Source organism: Parambassis ranga, chromosome 19, assembly GCF_900634625.1.
Source record: "Parambassis ranga chromosome 19, fParRan2.1, whole genome shotgun sequence".
Lineage (NCBI taxonomy): Eukaryota > Metazoa > Chordata > Actinopteri > Ambassidae > Parambassis > Parambassis ranga.
In genome coordinates, this window is record NC_041039.1 from 20909922 (window position 1) to 20930228 (window position 20307).

Below are 20307 nucleotides of genomic sequence, written 5' to 3' on the forward strand. Positions count from 1 at the left end.
CTATGATTCTGATATTGACAAACCAGTCCTGTCCTGAAAATGTTCCCATTTCCAGACTGACAGTCCAAACTTTCATTCACTGACTAACTGTTGCAGCTTTAGAGCATAAAATGAGAAGATAGTAGATCTTTAAAAGTAGATTTAGAGGGAAACTGTGTATTTGTTGGATTTCTGTTTCAATCTGGCACAAAAAAACCACAAATAAATTCTTTTCCAAGTTTGGTGTGAAAGAACTTGCCTGTCCTGACCTCAAGGCCACCTGGACAGGGATAAGGAGCCCAGCCCAGAACAGTCATGTTCTCTTCTCAGAAATTAGGAATTATTTTTTTTTTTTTTATCGGGTGGTCGGCGTGTTTCTTTTTCATCTTCTCGTAGTGCTGCTCCTCCTTCGTGCGATCCTCGTCATTCATGTTCTTCAGGCGCTCTCTCCTCTCGTGCTCCTTCATCATTTCGTACCTCTTGAAGTCATCATGGCGGTTCTTGTCGTAGTTCTCCAGGTCACTGGTCGCCTGCAAATAAAAGCAAAACATTGATGAAGAGGCTTTCCCTTGTGCAGTGTGTACATTTGTGAACCACATAGTAAAACCTGCTGTGAGGGTTAAAGTATAAAAGCATGTTTCTTTGAATGTCCTGCAGCAAAGTGCAAACAATGATTCAAACCCTGAATGTATTTGTTTTACTTTAATTTTTTTAAACTTCTTACAGGTCCTTATCTGTAAGACTGCAGAGCGAGGAAGTTATAAACATAAACCACATATCAGTTAAGGACCTGATATACGGTTTATGGTAATGTTATGGCTGCTTATAGATAAGTCAAACAAAGCAAATACTCAAGACATGTAAAATAAAGACATGGCTACACAAAATTACACACAGTACTGCCAGGATTCACATGCATTTGACTGTTAACTTCCTTTTTTTTATTCTTGCAGCATCAGGAAATTTGATGCAGCTCTCCCCACACACACACACACACACGACATTAGAAACAGGACTCACTGTACTTATCTGGCCTTGAACGTGACCTTTGATTCAGTCCACTCCACAGAAACAAGGCAAGGCAAGGCAAGGCAAGCTTTATTTATATAGCACCATTCATACACAAGGCAATTCAGAGTGCTTTACATAAGATGAAATCACAGAATAAAAACATTTTAAAACATTAAATTAAGATGGAAATTAAAAAAAAATAAAAAGAATAAAATCGTAAAAACATCAAATAAAATCAGAATGATTAAATGAGAAGAGTGCAGTCAAGAAATTCGAACACTGCAGTAAACAAATGTGTTTTCAGGCCTGACTTAAATGAAGTGACTGTCTGAGCAGACCTCAGGTGTTCAGGAAGGCTGTTCCACAGGTGAGGGGCAGAATAACTGAATCCTGCTTCACTCTGTTTGGTTCTGACCCTGGGTACACACAGTAGGCCTGTCCCTGATGATCTCAGGCGTCTGGATGGTTCATAGGGAACCAGTAAGTCCAGGATGTATTTTGGTCCAAGACCATTCAGTGCTTTGTAGACCAGGAGTAAAGTTTTGAAATGGATCCTTTGACTCACAGGAAGCCAGTGCAGTGATTTGAGGACCGGTGTGATGTGGTCCATTTTCCTGGTGTTACTCAGAACTCTAGCAGCAGCATTTTGGACCAGCTGCAGCTGCCTGACTGATTTTTTGCTCAGACCTGTGAGGACGCCGTTACAATAATCTAGCCTACTGAAAATTAATGCATGAATAAGTTTTTCTGTGTCTTGTTTGGACAGAAAGCCCTTGATCCTAGCAATGTTTTTCAGGTGGTAATAGGCAGACTTAGTAATGGCTTTTACATGGGTGTTAAAATTCAGGTCTGAGTCGAGTATTACACCGAGATTTCTGGCTTGGTTTGTGGCCATCAGTGACATGGAGTCAAGGTAAGCACTGATCTTAGCTCTTTCATTTTTGGGGCCAAAAACAATCATCTCTGTTTTGTCAGCATTGAGCTGGAGAAAGTTCTGGCTCATCCACTCATTGATTTGTTGAGTACACTTACTTAGTGAGTGTAAGGGACTGTAGTCATGTGATGACACTGATATATAAAGCTGTGTGTCGTCTGCATAGGTGTGGTAGGAGATGTTGTGCTGTTCTATGATCTGAGCTAGGGGCAGCATGTAGATGTTGAACAGAAGTGGTCCAAGAATGGACCCTTGAGGAACCCCGCATGTGATTTTAGTTCGGTCAGACTCAGTTACCAATTGACACAAAGTAGTCCCTATCATGTAAGTAAGATTTGAACCAGTTTAACACAGTGCCAGTAAATCCCACCCACTGCTCCAGCCTGTCGAGCAGTATGCTGTGATCAACTGTATCAAATGCAGCACTAAGGTCCAGCAGTACTAAGACGGCATGAAAATATGAAAATGCATAAAAATGCATGAATTTGTTGAAAAACAGCCTTTTCAATGACCTTTCCCAGAAAAGGAAGGTTAGATATTGGCCTGTAGTTATTTATTGCTGAAGCATCCAGGTTTGATTTTTTGAGCAGAGGTTTGATTACTGCAGTTTTCAAGGCCTGGGGAAACTGCCCTGACTGAAGAGAACTGTTAACAATCTGCAACACATCTGACAATATGCAGTTAAAAACGTTTTTAAGAAAATGTGTAGGCAGATTGTCAAGTGAGCATGTTGTGGGTTTTAACTGTTTAACAGTTTCTGTCAGTGCTGTATTATCTAGAAGGTTAAAATGTGCCAGCTTAACTGGTGGATGAGAAGGCACAAGTGACATTATGGTTTTGCAGGGCTAGAGCTACAGACTGTTTGTCTTATTTTTAACACTTTATCCGTGAAAAAAGATGCAAAGTCATTGCATGACTTTTTAGACAGCAGTTCAGGTGGCACTGACACTCCTGGGTTTGTCAGTCTGTCTATAACAGAGAACAATGTACGAGCATTGTTGCTGTTCCTGTCGATGATCTCTGAAAAATAGGATTGTCTTGCATTTTTCAGTTCCTGGTTGTAGTTATGTAGGCTCTCTTTGTAAATGCTATAATGAACCTGGAGTTTAGTTTTTCTCCATCTGCGTTCTGCCTGTCTGCAGACTCTTTTTTGTGCTTTAACCAGTGTGGCATTTCTCCAAGGTGACTTTTTCCTTCCTGACAGAACTTTGGTTCTGATTGGGGCAATTGAATCAATAACAGTCACAACTTTGGAACTGAAACTGTTTACAAGGTCGTCAACAGGAGCTGTGGGCAGGGTTGGTGATGGTACAAAAGCCTGTGTGAACAGTGCACAGGTGTTATCATTAATGTGACGCTTTCTGATCACCTTTCCTTCTACCTTGATGGGATTAGCAGGGTTGGTCGTTTTAAATGCAACACAGTAGTGATCAGAAAGAGCAACATCGGTCACCACAACCTCAGAGATGTTCAGACCTTTGGAAATAACTAGATCCAGTATATGTCCCTTGTTATGTGTTGAGTCTGTTACATGCTGTGACAGCCCAAAGCTATCCAGGATGTTAAAGAGTTCTTTGGCACTTCCATCATTAGGATTATCAACATGAATGTTAAAGTCACCCACTAAGACAACACAATCAAAGTCAATGCACATAATAGACAATAGTTTGGCAAACTCATCAAAGAACTTTGCATTGTATTTCGGGGTTTTGTAAATATCTGCAAAGGTTGCTTGACAGGAGGATTTTAGCTGAAGAGCAACATGTTCAAAAGAGTCAAACTTTCCATAGGATACCTTTTTGCACTGGAGGCAGTCATTAAACAAGATGGCGACTCCTCCTCCTTTCTTGTGCAATCTTGCTTCACTCATGAAACCAAAGTTAGGAGGAGTAGACTCAATAAGAACTGCTGCACTATTGTCTTGCCCCAACCAAGTTTCAGTTAAAAACATAAAATCCAGATGGTGCTTTTGAATAAAATCATTAATTAAGAACGATTTGCCTGCCAAAGACCTAACATTTAAGAGAGCTAAATTTAATGTATTAAAACCTGTGTCCTGTCTATGTTCGGGGACAGACTGTGGCTGACATTGAATAAATTTTAAATTTGATAATACATTTCTTGGATGATGGGGCTTTCTTTTCCTTTTACTTATCAAAACATGAATTGATGAGTCTGCGCTGTGAGAGAGTGCTCTCTCCCTGGGCCTCAGGTTGGTAGTGGGATTATTATGGGTACAAGTCCTCAAACAGCAGAAGCCCTGGGTGTCCTAGTCCCTGATTGCAATCTTGGTGCTGTTAAAGTCATTGAAAATTAGTTGACAAGTTCTGTCTGATATCAGGTAATTCCCACACAAGCTAATCTTTGCTAGTCATAAAAATAGCATAAACTAAGTTGATCTTTGATGTCATTATTATAGGTGTGTCTGTGCGGCTGTTACATTGCCCGTAGGCAGACAACATAATTATGTGTGGCTGCCGTACCGACTTAATGAGGCGGTCTAGGTCCTCCACCTCAAAGGTGTTGGGGTTCATGTGGTTGAGGTGCTCAAACTGTTTCAGGAGGGCCTGGTGGTCTATTGCGTTGCCTGGAAACAAAACAATAACATGTTTCACTGAACACTTTTCAATCACATGTTTTAGGGCATATATACCATTGACAGTAAAAACTATGGACAGAGCTTCCGTGACGTCACCCGTTTGTTTCTGAAGAGCCGTTCTGAGGCTCGGTGGGAGGTTCCAGGACGTTGATGACCGCCGCCATGTTGGCAGCGTCACATCCGCCAAAACTCCAAATATGGACAAATAGGGGGAGCACGAGCGGGGTTTAGGGGGCGGGCGATCGTGGAAGCAGGAAACTCACGTTGTGATACGTCAACTGTCTGTCACTCAAGCGGCAACGCCCATAATTAGGCGTAATTTTAAGTCCGAATACAATTGAAACGAGTGAGTTGTAAAAAAATTCACCCCCCCTACAATCGACACTAGAAGAGAACCTATCACCTGAGACCAGAGTGGTTTTTTGTACCAGGCTGTAAACATTAGGGGTGGGCAGTATCGATCCGATACCAAGTAAATACAGTATCGCCGATACCAATACCGATACCGATACTTTTACTTTGAAATTTCATGATCATAAATAATTATTTTTTTGCCTTCTTTTTTGCCTTTAAATAGATTATCGTGATTAGTGGAATAATAATACACAAGAAACATTTGTTGAATAAATCAAGCTGCAAACAAAAGTGCAGAACTGTATGTTTGAAATTTTAACTTTACAATCGTGTCAGCAATACTCCTTGTGACAGCCATGGCTCTTTGTGAATCATGTAGGTGAAACAGCATGACTAAGATATATGACCACTGTCTCTGGTTCATGTTTGGGGATCTGCCTCTTCCTCCTCCCTCTGTTTACTCTGCAGCTCGAGGTCTTTGGGCTCTGCTGCTTTATGTTTGTGTAAATTAGTTGTGTTTCCACAGTGGCAGGTCGCTTTCCTGCACACCTCAGAAGTAGCAGTTTCTTCTTCTCGTCTGTCGCTGTGAAATAACTCCAAACAGCACTCCTCTTCCTCTCTGCCATCTCATCATGATGCTAGGTTACAGCCAATCAGGAGCTCCGTCTGCTCCGGCAGAGTGGATAAGGAGGGGGAGGGGCGGAGTGCGCCTGCGCACTGAGCAGAGTGAGAGAGGAGCGCTGTTTGCACCGCGAGTAAATACGAGTAAAGTTGCTGAAGGTATTAGAAATATCGATCTCATCACGCTAGTATCGAGTAATTACTGATCCTAACTTTGGTATTGATACTATCGATATTTAGATCGATTCGCCCACCCCTAGTAAACGTTTTTTTTCTGCTGTGAAGTCGGCCATTTTAACACGGGAGTCTATGGGAAATGACTCGCTTTTGGAGCCAACCCCAAGCAGTTGCATCGTGAATTACAAGTTTTGACACTTCCGCATGGGCTTCAACTTTGAGCCCCGAAGGTTGCCGCTTGATATATACCCTGTTGTTTTTAAGGATGAGTATCCCAGTCGTGGACTTTGGCGCGTACAGCCTGAGTGTGAAAGATGTGGATGACAAGCAGCTGCACAAGCTGAGCGCGGAGCTGAAAACAGCTTTTACAGAAGTTGGATTTGTTTTCTTGAAGAACTCGGGGATCGTTCAGGAGGAGGTGAGTCCAGCCTGAGAAGGTGGAAATGAGCCTTTTATAGAGCGTTTGATGCGTAATTTTGTCCTGGTGTTGTTGGATATAGGTGGACCGCGTCATGGACATGTCCAAGAAGTTCTTCCTGCAGCCTGATCAGCTGAAGCAGCCCTTCAGCAGGAAAAGCTTCCTGAACAGTCCGAACCACGGCTGGGTGTCACTGGAAACCGAGAGGTAGGAATGGAGGAACACATTATCTGTGTGTGTGTGTGCGCGCAATTTTACTGGTTTTACATTAAAATGAACGCTTTTCAGGTTGAATCCACGCCGGCCTGGAGACCTGAAGGAGGCATTCAACATTACTTCACTTCACCCTGACATAGTAATGATTCATTGCATTTTTAAAGGCTGCAGCATGCCTGCTTCAGGACTGTGTTCACTTTGATCCACCATCATTTAATAGGTTATCAGTCTGGAGGGTAAAGTTCAGGTTATTCTGGATCCGTTGCCATAGAAACTTAGACTCTGAATGGCCTGAACTGTTTGCATTTTTACGTAAACATACCAGTTTTAGCATTAGTTAGTGTCTTATGATATTTTTCTTGAAGAAATGGCCGTCATCAGCCGCCCTGACTGGTTTCCAGGAGATCCACACTTCCTTCTTCCAGCTCTGTAAAGAACTGAGTCTGCGGGTGCTTAGGGTGATGGCTCAGAGCCTGGATCTGGATCCAGATGTGTTCCTGAGTGCACACCGTTTAATAGGAAGTATGAGCACCATATTCACCCACCATACAGAGGTGTAACACCACCGGGGGGCATTGGAGACAGTCACTAAGTGGATTGGGACAATGTTTGTATAATTCGAACTGTGTGTTTCCCGTAGCTGATGAGAACGCCACCACACTGAGGTCCCTCTACTATCCTCCAGTGAACGGTGAGAAAGCAAAGGAAGGTCAGCTGCGGTGTGGCGAACATTCAGACTATGGCAGCATAACTCTGCTGTTCCAGGACTCGGAGGGTCTGCAGGTAACTGCTCCTCTCTTATTTTTTGTGTCTTATTTTGTTTTAGATGATGCTCCAATGATCCTCTTGTCAATCCTCAGGTTTGCACACGTGCAGGTGACTTCATCTCTGTACCCAGTATCCCCGGTGCCATCCTCGTCAACATTGCTGACCTGATGCAGCGTTGGACCAGCGATCAGTTTGTCTCTGTGGTGAGCTATACCTCCATCAACTTTGAGACAATGTCTTCTCATCCACTGGGTCAATGTGTAAACAAGAACTGATCTGGAGTATTGCTTGTTGAGTCACTCACCACTCCACGGTAGTTTTGGAGTCAAGATATTAGTCTATATAGATATTGACTGACCTCCATGTGCTGTGTGTTAAAGCAAAGCTACTCATCAACAAACCTACAAGGAATATATAACTTAATGTTATTTATTTTAATACACATGGAGGTAGGTAGATCAGACATTGCTTGTGAGTTGTTGTTCAACATAACCATTTTAAAAAACAAACTACTGAAACAGGCCTGGACAAAAATGATGGTACCCGAGAAAAGATTGATTATGTGCTGTTTGGTGACAGTGTGTACCACACTGAACATGGACCACAGAAAGCGAAGAAGAGAGTTGTCTCAGGGGATAAGAAAGAAAATCATAGACAAGCATGTTAAAGGTAAAGGTTATAAGACCACCTCCAAGCAGCTTGATGTTCCTGTGACTACAGTTGCACATATTGTTCAGAAGTGTAAGGTCCATGGGACTGTAGCCAACCTCCCTGGACGTGGCCGAAAGAGGAAAATCGATGACTAATTGAAGAGACGAATAATTCGAATGGTAACTAAAGAGCCCAGAACAACTTCCAAAGACATTAACGGTAAACTCCAAGGTCAAGGTACATCAGTGTCAGATCACACCATCCGTCGCTGTTTGACTCAAAGTGGACTTCATGGGAGTCGACTAAGGAGGACGCCACTGATGAAATCACATCATAAAAAAGTGAGACTGGAATTTGCCACAATGCATAGTGGCAAACCACAAAGCTTCAAGGAGAATTTCCTTTGGACAGATGAGACAAAACTGGAGCTTGTTGGCAAGGCACATCAGCTCTATGTTCACAGGTGCAAAAATGAAGCATACCAAGAAAAGAACACCATCCCTGTGAAACATGGAGGAGGCTCGGTTATGTTCTGGGGCTGCTTTGCTGCATCTGGCACAGGGTGTCTTGAATCTGCACAGGGTACAATGAAATCTGAAGACTATCAAGGCATTCTGGAGCGAAATGCTGCCTGGTGTCAGAAAGCTTGGTCTCAGTCGCAGGTCATGGGTCTTCCAACAGAATAATGACACACAGCTAAAAACACCAAAGAATGGCTAAGAGCAAAACATTGGACTGTTCTGAAGTGACCTTCTATGAGCCCTGATCTAAATCCTATTGAACGTCTGTGGAAGGAGCTGAAACATGCCATCTGGAGAAGGCACCCTTCAAACCTGAGACAATTGGAGCAGTTTGCTCATGAAGAATGGGCCAAAATACCTGTTGCCAGGTGCAGAAGTCTCATTGACAGTTACAGAAATCGTTTGATTGCAGTGATTGCCTCAAAAGGTTGTGCAACAAAATATTAAGTTAAGGATATATATATATATATATATATATATATATATATATATATATATATATATATATATATATATATATATAGTTTTATGAATAGTTTATTTTAATGTTGTTGTATTGATATTTTGTGTTTAGGGTGACCTTTTAACATCTGTCCAGGTGCTGCTTATGACAAAAAGCCCTCAGGCTCTATTTAAGGGATTAAAAAGGCCTCAGGCTTGTAAATTGCGAAATATTTTCTCAAAACTTGTAATAACTCAACTCTCTGCTGTTGTTCCCTCTGCCTCTCAGCGCCACAGGGTTTTGCTGCCCCCTGTTGGAGACTCCGGCACACGTCAGTCTCTGGCATTCTTTGTCCACCCAGAGGATGAGGCTCTGATCACCTGCTGCGATGGCTCCAACAAATACCCGCCTGTTACAGCAGGGGCCTACCTTCTGGAGCGCTTCAACGACTCGTATGGAAGAAGCTGAATTAAATCTTTTAATTTTTTTTAATATACAAATTTATGCTGATGATACAATAATCTATGCAAATGGGAGAAATGGTATAGAAGTTGCTGCAAAGTTAACATCTGCTATGGAAAAGGTAGACCAGTGGCTCCGAGACTCCTGCTTGACACTGAATATTGGGAAAACAGCACTGATGTACTTCACAACCAAAACCAAAATGGAAAATTATCCCAGTGTAACAATAAACAGAGAAAATATCCAAAATGTCACTGAATATAAATACCTAGGACTCATACTGGACTCCTCTCTTAATTTTAGAAAGCACATAAAAAAGATATCAAAAACCCTAAAATACAATTTGGCTACCTTCAAACATATAAGAAATTCGCTCTCAACACAGGCAGCTGAATGCTTCTTTAATGCAATGATTTTGCCGCATTTCTCCTATTGCATCACAAGCTGGGCACAAGCAAAAAAAACAAATTTAAAAATAATGGAGTCTCTGTACAAACAGGCTCTCAAAACTCTTGATAAAAAACCTCTACAGTATCACCATTGTCACATACTGAGCAAATATAAGATGTTAAACTTTGAAAACTGCATTATATTTTCGCACATACAATTGGTCTTTAAGATTGTTCACAATAAAGCCCCTCCTCCTCTCAAAGAATATGTACACCGAACCGCAGAAACATCAATTAGAATAACACGGAGTGGCTCGAGAGGGCAGTGCAAAATTCCAAGATATAAAACAGCTTTCGGGCAGTCTGCTTTTTCCTATAAGGCCATTAATTGGTGGAATAAACTCCCCAACCATTTGTTGAGCCAAAATGATTTTATTATTTTCTCGAGAGAAGCAAAATCCTGGCTTTTAGAAAACCAGCGTTGTACACACTGATACTATTATTTTAATATTGATAGTACTTGTATACATTCTATTAACTGTTGTATTGTGTATGCCTTTGTATAGAAGTGTTCTTAGCTGTTTTTTATGTATATACATACAGATGTTCTTAATCTCCTCCTATGATTTTAAGTAAGATGTATGATATTGATAAATGTATGATGTGATTGTTGTAGCGGGACTACAGATGGAAATTAGCTTGTGAGCTACAATCTGGTACAAGCATCTCTGTTCTTTTGAGCTTAATGTTATTGTACATTGTCCCAATAAATAAACTCAAACTCAAACTCAAGGTCAAGGTACATCAGTGTCAGATCGCACCATCCGTCGCTGTTTGACTCAAAGTGGACTTCATGGGAGTCGACTAAGGAGGACACCACTGCTGAAATCACATCATAAAAAAGTGAGACTGGAATTTGCCACAATGCATAGTGGCAAACCACAAAGCTTCAAGGAGAATTTCCTTTGGACAGATGAGACAAAACTGGAGCTTTTTGGCAAGGCACATCAGCTCTATGTTCACAGGCGCAAAAATGAAGCATACCAAGAAAAGAACACCGTCCCTGTGAAACATGGAGGAGGCTCGGTTATGTTCTGGGGCTGCTTTGCTGCATCTGGCACAGGGTGTCTGGAACCTGCACAGGGTACAATGAAATCTGAAGACTATCAAGGCATTCTGGAGCGAAATGCTGCCTGGTGTCAGAAAGCTTGGTCTCAGTCGCAGGTCATGGGTCTTCCAACAGAATAATGACACACAGCTAAAAACACCCAAGAATGGCTAAGAGCAAAACATTGGACTGTTCTGAAGTGACCTTCTATGAGCCCTGATCTAAATCCTATTGAACGTCTGTGGAAGGAGCTGAAACATGCCATCTGGAGAAGGCACCCTTCAAACCTGAGACAATTGGAGCAGTTTGCTCATGAAGAATGGGCCAAAATACCTGTTGCCAGGTGCAGAAGTCTCATTGACAGTTACAGAAATCGTTTGATTGCAGTGATTGCCTCAAAAGGTTGTGCAACAAAATATTAAGTTAAGGATATATATATATATATATATATATATATATATATATATATATATATATATAGTTTTATGAATTGTTTATTTTAATGTTGTTGTATTGATATTTTGTGTTTAGGGTGACCTTTTAACATCTGTCCAGGTGCTGCTTATGACAAAAAGCCCTCAGGCTCTATTTAAGGGATTAAAAAGGCCTCAGGCTTGTAAATTGTGAAATATTTCCTCAAAACTTGTAATAACTCAACTCTCTGCTGTTGTTCCCTCTGCCTCTCAGCGCCACAGGGTTTTGCTGCCCCCTGTTGGAGACTCCGGCACACGTCAGTCTCTGGCATTCTTTGTCCAATCAGACGATGAGGCTCTGATCACCTGCTGCGACGGCTCCAACAAATACTCGCCTGTTAAATCAGGGGCCTACCTTCTGGAGCGCTTCAACGACTCGTATGGAAGAAGCTGAATTAAGTTTTTACATTTTTTTAATCAAGAGTTATAATTATGAAATGTTTAAATCATCAACAGTGGTTTTAAATGTTGATTTTATAATAATTAGTGTACACCAGAAGACAGCAGTGTTAAACTTGCAAGCTCTTTATTTTCATCATTCACACATGATACAGCATCCGTTCATTTATTTCAAAGGGATGTTAGTGCAACAGTACACACAAAAAAATAAATAACAAGCTGGTCAATTATTTAAAAAGGCTGTTGATTTGGAAGAGACTTATAATAAATAAACCGCTCTACTCAAAGATCTCTTATATATAGTCTATGATGACACATCTGTCTGTGACCCTCCCCCTCTTTTAAAGCCTAATTCAGGCGTTTTCCTTTAAAATCTGATCTGCTGCAGAGAAAAAATAAATTAAATCAAACTATCATGAAAAATTCTACAAATATAAACAACACACAACCACTTTAGAATTTGTACAGCTCTCACTCTACTACCAGAAAAAATAATGGAAAAATTAAAATATATGTACACTATGTTACTTCATTTTTTTAAATTGAGGACACAAAAGCTAGAAAATGTAACTGATGATATGCATTTGATAACTGTAGAAAAAGGATCACCTGGAAAGAATCTTTTCTGACATTCATATTCCTCAAATATTTATCTCTTTACCATAAAAATAAATAGTTATTCTATAAGAGACGGTATCAGTGGGAACCACAGTGTGCACTAAACAAAACATTCAGTTATCAGGGCAGCCATCCTCCACGTTTGACCACAAACAACTTCCCATAGAGAACAGAGTCCTTGTTGTGATGAAACAACAAAATGATTTAAAAAAAAAAACACACACACACAAAACAAAAGGGCTGATTGTCCCCCGTAGAAATCTGGACCAGCTCCACATTTCAAGTCTGCTTCACTCAGCTGATCTTGGCCAGTGAGAGGAAGGGCATCACTGGAACTGGCACTAAATCAGAAGCCTAAACCTAGAGCTGTTTAGGCATACAGTAATTTTCATTATGAGGTCTTCTGAAGATGCTAAATAATAACTGGAAATCACACACACACACACACACACACACATGCACACTCAGCACACAGAGCAGTGATGCCTGCTAAGAGTGTTCTGGCACTGGCAGGTCTTGCTGCTGGTGAATGGGCGGCTGTGGTTGGCTGCTTCCTGGGATTACTGGTGCTGGTTCCCCTTCAGCTGCTGGCTCATCCAGTATGTGTACATGTTGATGAAGACATTTCAGGAGTTATCTTTTATTGGATTATTATTTAGGAGCTTTGTTCATGGTTTCATACCCACCTTTTACATCAGCTTTGGAACTTTGGGATTTTATCCTCTCCATTTCCTCCATTGCCTGAGCAGGCAAAAAAAGTTGAAGAATGTTAGAAGAAGCACATTTACAATCATCTGACACACCTACAGTGCCTATCACTGCAGTGTAAAAAGGTTAGAATCCTAATATCTGGCTGTTTCACCAGCAAATTATCACATTTCACCTGTGTCAGCCCAATCTTCTGAGCGTTAAGTTCTTCCTGTTTTCTTTCAAGCTCCTCCCTCTCCTGCTGCAGCTCGGCTGACCTCTTGTTAATGTCGCTCGCCTCATTGGCCAGCTGCTGCTCGTACTCTCTCAGTTCCTCCTCAGTGTAAAGGGGGTTTTGATCTAATGTCTATCAAGGCACGAACAATGTTACAGAATAAATGAATGCAGCAGTACTTATTTGTGATTTCACCCAGGAAATATTTGCATTTTGATATATTAATAAAATGAGTGCAAGCTTCTTTCTCTTACCCCCCACTCGTCTTTTTCGTAGAACTCCTGTTTCTTGGTGGCTGCCATGAACTCGCTCAGTGACACAAGTCTGTCTTTATTAGTGTCCACCTGGACATCAACACATGAAGCAGCATTAATATTCCTTCAAGACAGTTCGTTGCAATAAAAACATGACACATCTTCCACATGTGGCAGCTCACCTCGTTCATAACGTGCTCTCTCATTCGCAGTCTTTCCTCCTCCATTTCAACCATGTCGTCCTCTTCATTTTCAGGGTTGTACACCTTTTCCAGCTTGAATAAAACATCAACATGTTCATCTTTTATATATTCAAAGAGTCCTGCATAAGTAGCGTTAAAGAGTAAACATGCAGAAACATAAACCCAAATATACCTCTTTAGTGAAGAGCGCTTCAAGCTCACTCTCATCGAAGAAGCCGTCTCCGTTGCTGTCTGCACCACAAAATGAATCCACTTAATGTAAACAATGCGTCGACGCAGACAGATCAGAGAAATGTCTTCATGCTACAGCTCTGCAGAGGCACACAGTGCGTGGTTCATGGTTACCGTGCATTTTGAAGAAGGTTTTGGGATTGAAGTCTTCTGGGTCCAAACCGTCTGTCTCCTGCCACACCTCTTTCAGCTGATCCTCACTGCCCTGAACACACACACACAGCTTCAGCTTTATCATGCTGATGATTGATTGCATTATTGATTGATTGTCTATGATTCTGATATTGTATTGTATTTGTTGGATTTCTGTTTCAATCTGGCACAAACACAAACACAAATAAATTCTTTTCCAAGTTTGGTGTGAAAGAACTTGCCTGTCCTGACCTCAAGGCCACCTGGACAGGGACAAGGAGCCCAGCCCAGAACAGTCATGTTCTCTTCTCATAAATTAGGAATTTTTTTTACTTACAGGGTGGTTAACTTTGGGGTGGTTGGCGTGTTTCTTTTTCATCTCCTCGTAGTGCTGCTCCTCCTTCGTGCGATCCTCGTCATTCATGTTCTTCAGGCGCTCTCTCCTCTCGTGCTCCTTCATCATTTCGTACCTCTTGAAGTCATCATGGCGGTTCTTGTCGTAGTTCTCCAGGTCACTGGTCGCCTGCAAATAAAAGCAAAACATTGATGAAGAGGCTTTCCCGTGTGCAGTGTGTACATTTGTGAACCACATAGTAAAACCTGCTGTGAGGGTTAAAGTATAAAAGCATGTTTCTTTGAATGTCCTGCAGCAAAGTGCAAACAATGATTCAAACCCTGAATCCAAAGTGTTTTATTTGTTTTACTTTAATTTTTTTAAACTTCTTACAGGTCCTTATCTGTAAGAGTGCAGAGCGAGGAAGTTAAAAACATAAACCACATATCAGTTAACGACCTGATATACGGTTTATGGTAATGTTATAGCAGCTTATAGATAAGTCAAACAAAGCAAATACTCAAGACATGTAAAATAAAGACATGGCTACACAAAATTACACACAGCACTGCCAGGATTCACGTGCACTTGACTGCTAACTTCCTTTTTTTTATTCTTGCAGCATCAGGAAATTTGATGCAGCTCTCCCCACACACACACACACACACGACATTAGAAACAGGACTCGCTGTACTTATCTGGCCTTGAACGTGACCTTTGATTCAGTCCACTCCACAGAGACGAGTCATTGAAAATTAGTTGACAAATTCTGTCTGATATCAGGCAATTCCCACACAAGCTAATCTTTGCTACTCATAAAAATAGCATAAACTAAGTTGATCTTTGATGTCATTATTATAGGTGTGTCTGTGCGGCTGTTACATTGCCTGTAGGCAGACAACATAATTATGTGTGGCTGCCGTACCGACTTGATGAGGCGGTCTAGGTCCTCCACCTCAAAGGTGTTGGGGTTCATGTGGTTGAGGTGCTCAAACTGTTTCAGGAGGGCCTGGTGGTCTATTGCGTTGCCTGGAAACAAAACAATAACATGTTTCAGGACAGAATTCAATAAAAACAGTCACAAACACTCAGTGGTTACAGACACTCAGTTCTTTGGCAATTCTTTAGTACATCACAAATTCTATAAAAACAGTTGAGTAAATTAAGTATAACTATATTTCCATTTTTATAGTGTTTTTTTATTACACTCAGGCTGCAACGATTACTCGGGTACTCGAGTAATATTCGAGGGCAAAATGCCTCGACGACTAATTTAGTACTCGGTGACTCGTTTAGTGATGTTATCGGGGATGATTCTCTTGTGGCGTAGCGGGATGATCAGCGTTTTGGGCGCAAGAGGTCCCGGGTTCGAGATGCGGGTGAGCAGCGCGCACACACACACAGACACACACACACCGGCATGCTGCTAGATGCAGTCGTATCTATAGAAAAACTATGACATTTACACGTGATCTGAGTACTCAAGTAATCGCAAAAATAATCAGCGAGTATCCAAGTATCGAAAATACTCATTTGTTGCAGCCCTAACTCTGTATTCTTATACTATTTTGTGTATTTTTTTCACTCTGTGGCCTGACTTGTAAGCAGTTAACCACTTATTTCATCATGTTTGTGTGTGAGAGGGTCATGCTGCTGGTGACCCAACTGCTGGGCTGGCTTGTATTTTACAGAACTTGCTGTAAGTGACACATTAGCACTCACCATTCCCTTCCTGTATGTCATGCTTGGCTTTGATGAGCATCCGCAGCCTGTTCATCTCTTCTCTCTTCAGTTCGTCCAGCTTAGTCCTAAAGTTGTGATGGACAAAGTCCAGCTCTTTGGAAAGTTTGCCTTCCTGCACAAAGCACAAAGTCAACACACAGTCTGCCCTCAAGCCCTCTTGTGTGAATAAATGAATAGCTTGTGACACAGTAGGATATTTGGTGAATGCGTACCTTAATGTCCTCCATATCTGCATTTTTCAGCTTTTCTCTAAAGTGAGGGTCTTTCTCGAGGTATTCAATGACTTCCCTGAGGTAGCGGTCGTAATGCAGCCCGGTGTCCTGGGTAACAGACATTAGGGAAAGTATGTTTGTCATGAGCATTTACACCTAATTTAACTAATAGTGTTTGTTTTTCCAACAAAATTTAACCCACAAACAAATATGCTTATGGAGATAATGGAAGCCAAAATATTTTCCTTGTTCAAATGGCTCTGAGGTATTTGCTCTGAGAGCTGTCATTAAATGTGACATCCCTGTTTATCTGACTCACAGTACTCTGGGGTGGCTCCAGCTCCTCCACTGGAGGGGTTTCTTTGGCCTTGTCCACACTGATAGGCACTGACTGTGTAGACAGCCACAAACTCAGCAAACCCAGCCCACAAAGGGCCACAGCTTTACTCGTCACCATCTGGCTAGATAAGGCCTATTATAAGAGATAAAGACAGAGAGAGAGAGAGAGAGAGAGATGTAAAGTTTTTAAGGTAAAAGCCTCCTTCACATGCACATTATGTGGTAACCTAAAAAGCATCACAGGAAGAGGACAGTGCAACACACGTGTATGATTGATAAAGACACAGCCAGCTTGAAAACAGTTCCTCTGTAAGAGCCTGGGAAAGTTGTAACACAATCTGTAACACACAACGAATGAAGCCAGCGTATCACTTAACGAGCAGGTTGTTGAATGGGGATCGTGCAGGCAGCATGGCAGCTAATTCATTATCCCAGACATGCAGGAAAAGCAACAAAACAAGCTTTATCACGTGCAGTAAGTAGCGTTAATAAAAGACAGCTTATGTAAACTAACACTCACTCGTTAGTCCGAGCTCCTCGTTCTGTTCTTCACCGAGCCTTCGCTGTTTAGTCTTCCTCAAAGTGTCTGAGCCTCACCGGGATCTTGTTTACAGCTGTCATCTGTCCACCGCCAATACAAACCTCCTATGGCCACAACCTACATGAAAAAAAAAGGTTGTGCTCACCATGGCAACGCCCCGCCCTCCCGCCGCTCTCATTGGCCAGAGAAAGTATACTTTCTTTGTTAGAAGAGTCGCGTTGAGAGCTGATTGGACGCAGCGCCTGTCACTCAAAGTGTATCAAACGCAGCCCCGTGGTAAGGTGCGTTGAGACAAACTGTACGTGGCGTTCAGTCAACCTCCGACGAGGGCGGAGTTAGCGTCTGATGAGAGGCCGTGAACGCATCATTTATTGATCAAAACTGTGTTTCACGCATGTTTACATGTTTATACACGACAGCACAGGAGCGGTGTGGCTTTGATTAGCTGGGGAGGGTCAAAGATTCATTGATTTATTGATTGAGTGCCAATACAAAATGACAGCAATCATGTTTTAATTATTTATAATAATAATGTGAATTATTTATATTGTTACCATGTGTAATAATAATAATAATAATAATACGTTAAGAGTCTTGCATTTACTTAATAATAAGTATATGAAAGGTGACATTACTTATTATAATAATAAGTATAGTAATATAATAAGTAACAATGTGTGAAATCTGTCTCATGTTTTACTATATAAGCAGATGTTAATATATTAAATATATATTGCTGGCTAGGATACCAAGTAAACAACCTAAAGGTGTAAAATAATATATTTATTGTAGTAGTCCACAGTATGGAACATGGTCAATCTTATTGCATACTGAATCTTATAATTATTTACTTTTTAAATGTTTTTAAAATGATTTTGAACTCAATAAAAGCAAACCAGACACATATCAATTTAACAAACATGTGACCAAAAATCATTGCTAAGTAAATTAAGATTAAGATTAAGATTAAATTTATCCCGTGGGGAAATTGTGTCTGTTGAGTAAAATTATTGCGTAGATAATTGTATTTCTTATTATTATTAGCCCACAAACCCCTGTATATGAATATGTTATGGTTGTTGTGCTGCATTTAAACACCATCCTGTGATTTATTTCCTCACTTGCTGCTTTCCGCCACACAGTGGCGCTGCTTCCCCGTTTAACTCCCATTAAAAAAAAGAGACGCAGCGAAGCAGAAACGCTTCCAACAGCGTCCAACCAAAACTCCACCGACCACCTCAACAGGAACTGACGTCCCCACTGTGCAAGTGGATGGAAAATGCAGCTGCAGGAAAAATGGCTCCAAACACCGCACCGCTGAAAGGTGAGAAATAAACCTTTAAACATTATATGTCTGCGTCTAAAAAGTTTTATCTTGTACGTGTTTAAAATCAGCAGTTTCGGCTTCGTCGTATTCGACCGTTTCCCTTTTGTGAAAACATGCAGTTCTTCTTCTTCTTCTTCTTCTTCCTTGTGGTGAGTAGTTGGCAGAAGCAAAGCCTGGATACTTTTAAATTATTAAATCAGTGTCCTCAAAGTGCGAAGCACTCGTCTAAGTTATTAATATTTAGCTACGTAGAGTCTTTTGTTTGTGTCTCTGTAAGCGAACTACGTGTGTGTGTACGGACTTAGCAGGTTTAGCTGCTAACTTAGCATCTAACAAAGTTAAAGTTCCTATTAAACCGCTATCAAAAGTGTCAAGAAGTAGCGTTTGAACAGGCTAACCGGGCTAGTTTGCGATACTAATATGTGATAATTTATTGAAAACCGGATTATATCATCTTATCAACAGCATAGGTTCTATTTTAAGACGCGTACGATGTGAAAACAATACACGTTCAGGATTTATTGACAAAACACAACGCATCGTTTTGGTGTCAGGTGAGCATCAGCCGATGGGTTAGCTAGCTAGCTGAGCTGTATACCAGTAATATGTGTTTTATAAAAGCTATAAAAAACTGCTCGGTGCAACTATTGTGTTATGTTTGTATGGATTATGTTCATGTTTCAACATATTTTCATGGATTTGACTCATATTTAATGTCTGTTACAGCACGAAGTGCGTGGATCCAGATTGACGTTAGCTACTTTTTGTCATCATTTTTGCTCATTTTCAGGAAAATTTGAGGTTTTTACAGAACGTGAAGATGTACATTTTTTAAAGTGAATAACTAATCTCAGTCACACAACAGCACAAACTGAAAGAAGACTCCTTTTGGACTTGGCCTGTTTCACAACTTTTGTTTGTGGACGTGCAGTTTTGTGGTCAGTTAACACATTGTAAAAGCTAAGTTACCTTGCATTAGTTTTTAATGCAGATCAGTTGTTCAACGCTCTGTTGCTTCATCAGGTTCCTGTGAGTTCATGTTTTGTTTCTCTTTGCAGACTATTTTTTATTTTTTTGGGACAGCATTGGTAAAAAAAAAAAAGCAGAATCATCTTTTTTTCTTTTTTTTAGACCCACTAATCCTTCCTCACAAATGTATAAGTGTTACTAAAGCTGGTTACTTATTTTCCCTTTTAAAGATGTTGCCATGCACTTTGATCAGCTGCACAGTGTATTGCTAACATCTGCACTTTTGTGAAGTTATTGCAAGCCAAACTCTCACTGGACCTCATTACATCCTATAGCGCAAACCTATATCAGTTATTAGAAACTGTATTCACTTTAAACTGGCACAAAATATGTCAGACTATTGTGATCTGGATTAAAATCCTGCTGAAATATTTAAAATTATTTGATGAAATGACCTGGACATAAAAACAAACGTATGATGATTCTTTCGTGATTTTATGTCAGTCAATATTGCAGTTGTGTAGCAAGGATAGTAGTACCAATATCTTAATCAGATGTTGTCAGGAGGTCTCACGGGCCATCCTTTGGTACAAGGAAGTGGAGTAGAGTTTGCAGAATTTGTCTTGGCTCCAGCTGGCATTTCTCTGTAAGTGGAGTTTTATTTCTTGTATGCCTCCTGTTGCCATATATGGACTTTGAGTATATGGCTAACTTGATTTAGAAACTTTAATGTAGGTTTAATGTACCTACAGTCCTTATTAATCTTCTTAGTAAAATTAGCTTGGTGTCATATTGAACAAAAAATATCCAGATGGTGAAAATCTACATTGTAAAGCAATAGATGAAGTTTCACAGATTCGATGTTTACCAACAAAATCAGGAAGTAGCAACTATTCAGGGAGTTCTTCTTATAAATATGTGAAACCCAGCGGTTTGTCAGAGCATGCATTCTCAGTAGGT

At 40.8% G+C, this 20307-nt stretch overlaps 4 protein-coding genes across 4 annotated transcripts in view; 2 read left to right on the plus strand and 2 right to left on the minus strand.

Annotated features, from left to right (window-relative positions):
* Positions 1-305: 305 nt before the first annotated feature.
* LOC114451713 (nucleobindin-2-like) lies at positions 306-5851 on the minus strand. The gene is made up of 3 exons (XM_028430510.1): positions 5824-5851; positions 4408-4511; positions 306-509 (listed from the first exon to the last, which is right to left on the minus strand). Exons 1-3 carry the CDS (start codon positions 5849-5851, stop codon positions 306-308), a joined length of 336 nt encoding a protein of 111 aa, XP_028286311.1.
* LOC114452564 (UPF0676 protein C1494.01-like) lies at positions 5792-9344 on the plus strand. The gene is made up of 7 exons (XM_028431938.1): positions 5792-6093; positions 6176-6300; positions 6382-6448; positions 6675-6831; positions 6950-7092; positions 7170-7280; positions 8980-9344. The coding sequence occupies exons 1-7, from the start codon at positions 5941-5943 to the stop codon at positions 9157-9159; spliced, it is 936 nt and encodes a 311-aa protein (XP_028287739.1). The 5' UTR covers positions 5792-5940; the 3' UTR covers positions 9160-9344.
* Positions 9345-11632: 2288 nt separating this feature from the next.
* Positions 11633-17170, minus strand: LOC114452562 (nucleobindin-2-like). The gene is made up of 13 exons (XM_028431932.1): positions 17031-17170; positions 16491-16643; positions 16172-16279; positions 15939-16071; positions 15142-15245; positions 14220-14405; positions 13865-13955; positions 13692-13750; positions 13499-13591; positions 13317-13406; positions 13024-13194; positions 12827-12881; positions 11633-12727 (listed from the first exon to the last, which is right to left on the minus strand). The coding sequence occupies exons 2-13, from the start codon at positions 16626-16628 to the stop codon at positions 12630-12632; spliced, it is 1326 nt and encodes a 441-aa protein (XP_028287733.1). The 5' UTR covers positions 16629-16643; positions 17031-17170; the 3' UTR covers positions 11633-12629.
* A 1111-nt stretch (positions 17171-18281) lies between these two features.
* Positions 18282-20307, plus strand: part of pik3c2a (phosphatidylinositol-4-phosphate 3-kinase, catalytic subunit type 2 alpha) — a 30947-nt gene continuing 28921 nt past the window's right edge. Inside the window, exon 1 of the mRNA XM_028430223.1 lies at positions 18282-18375. The gene's annotated coding sequence lies outside the window, so the exon portion shown is untranslated. The remainder of the gene's footprint in view (positions 18376-20307) is intronic.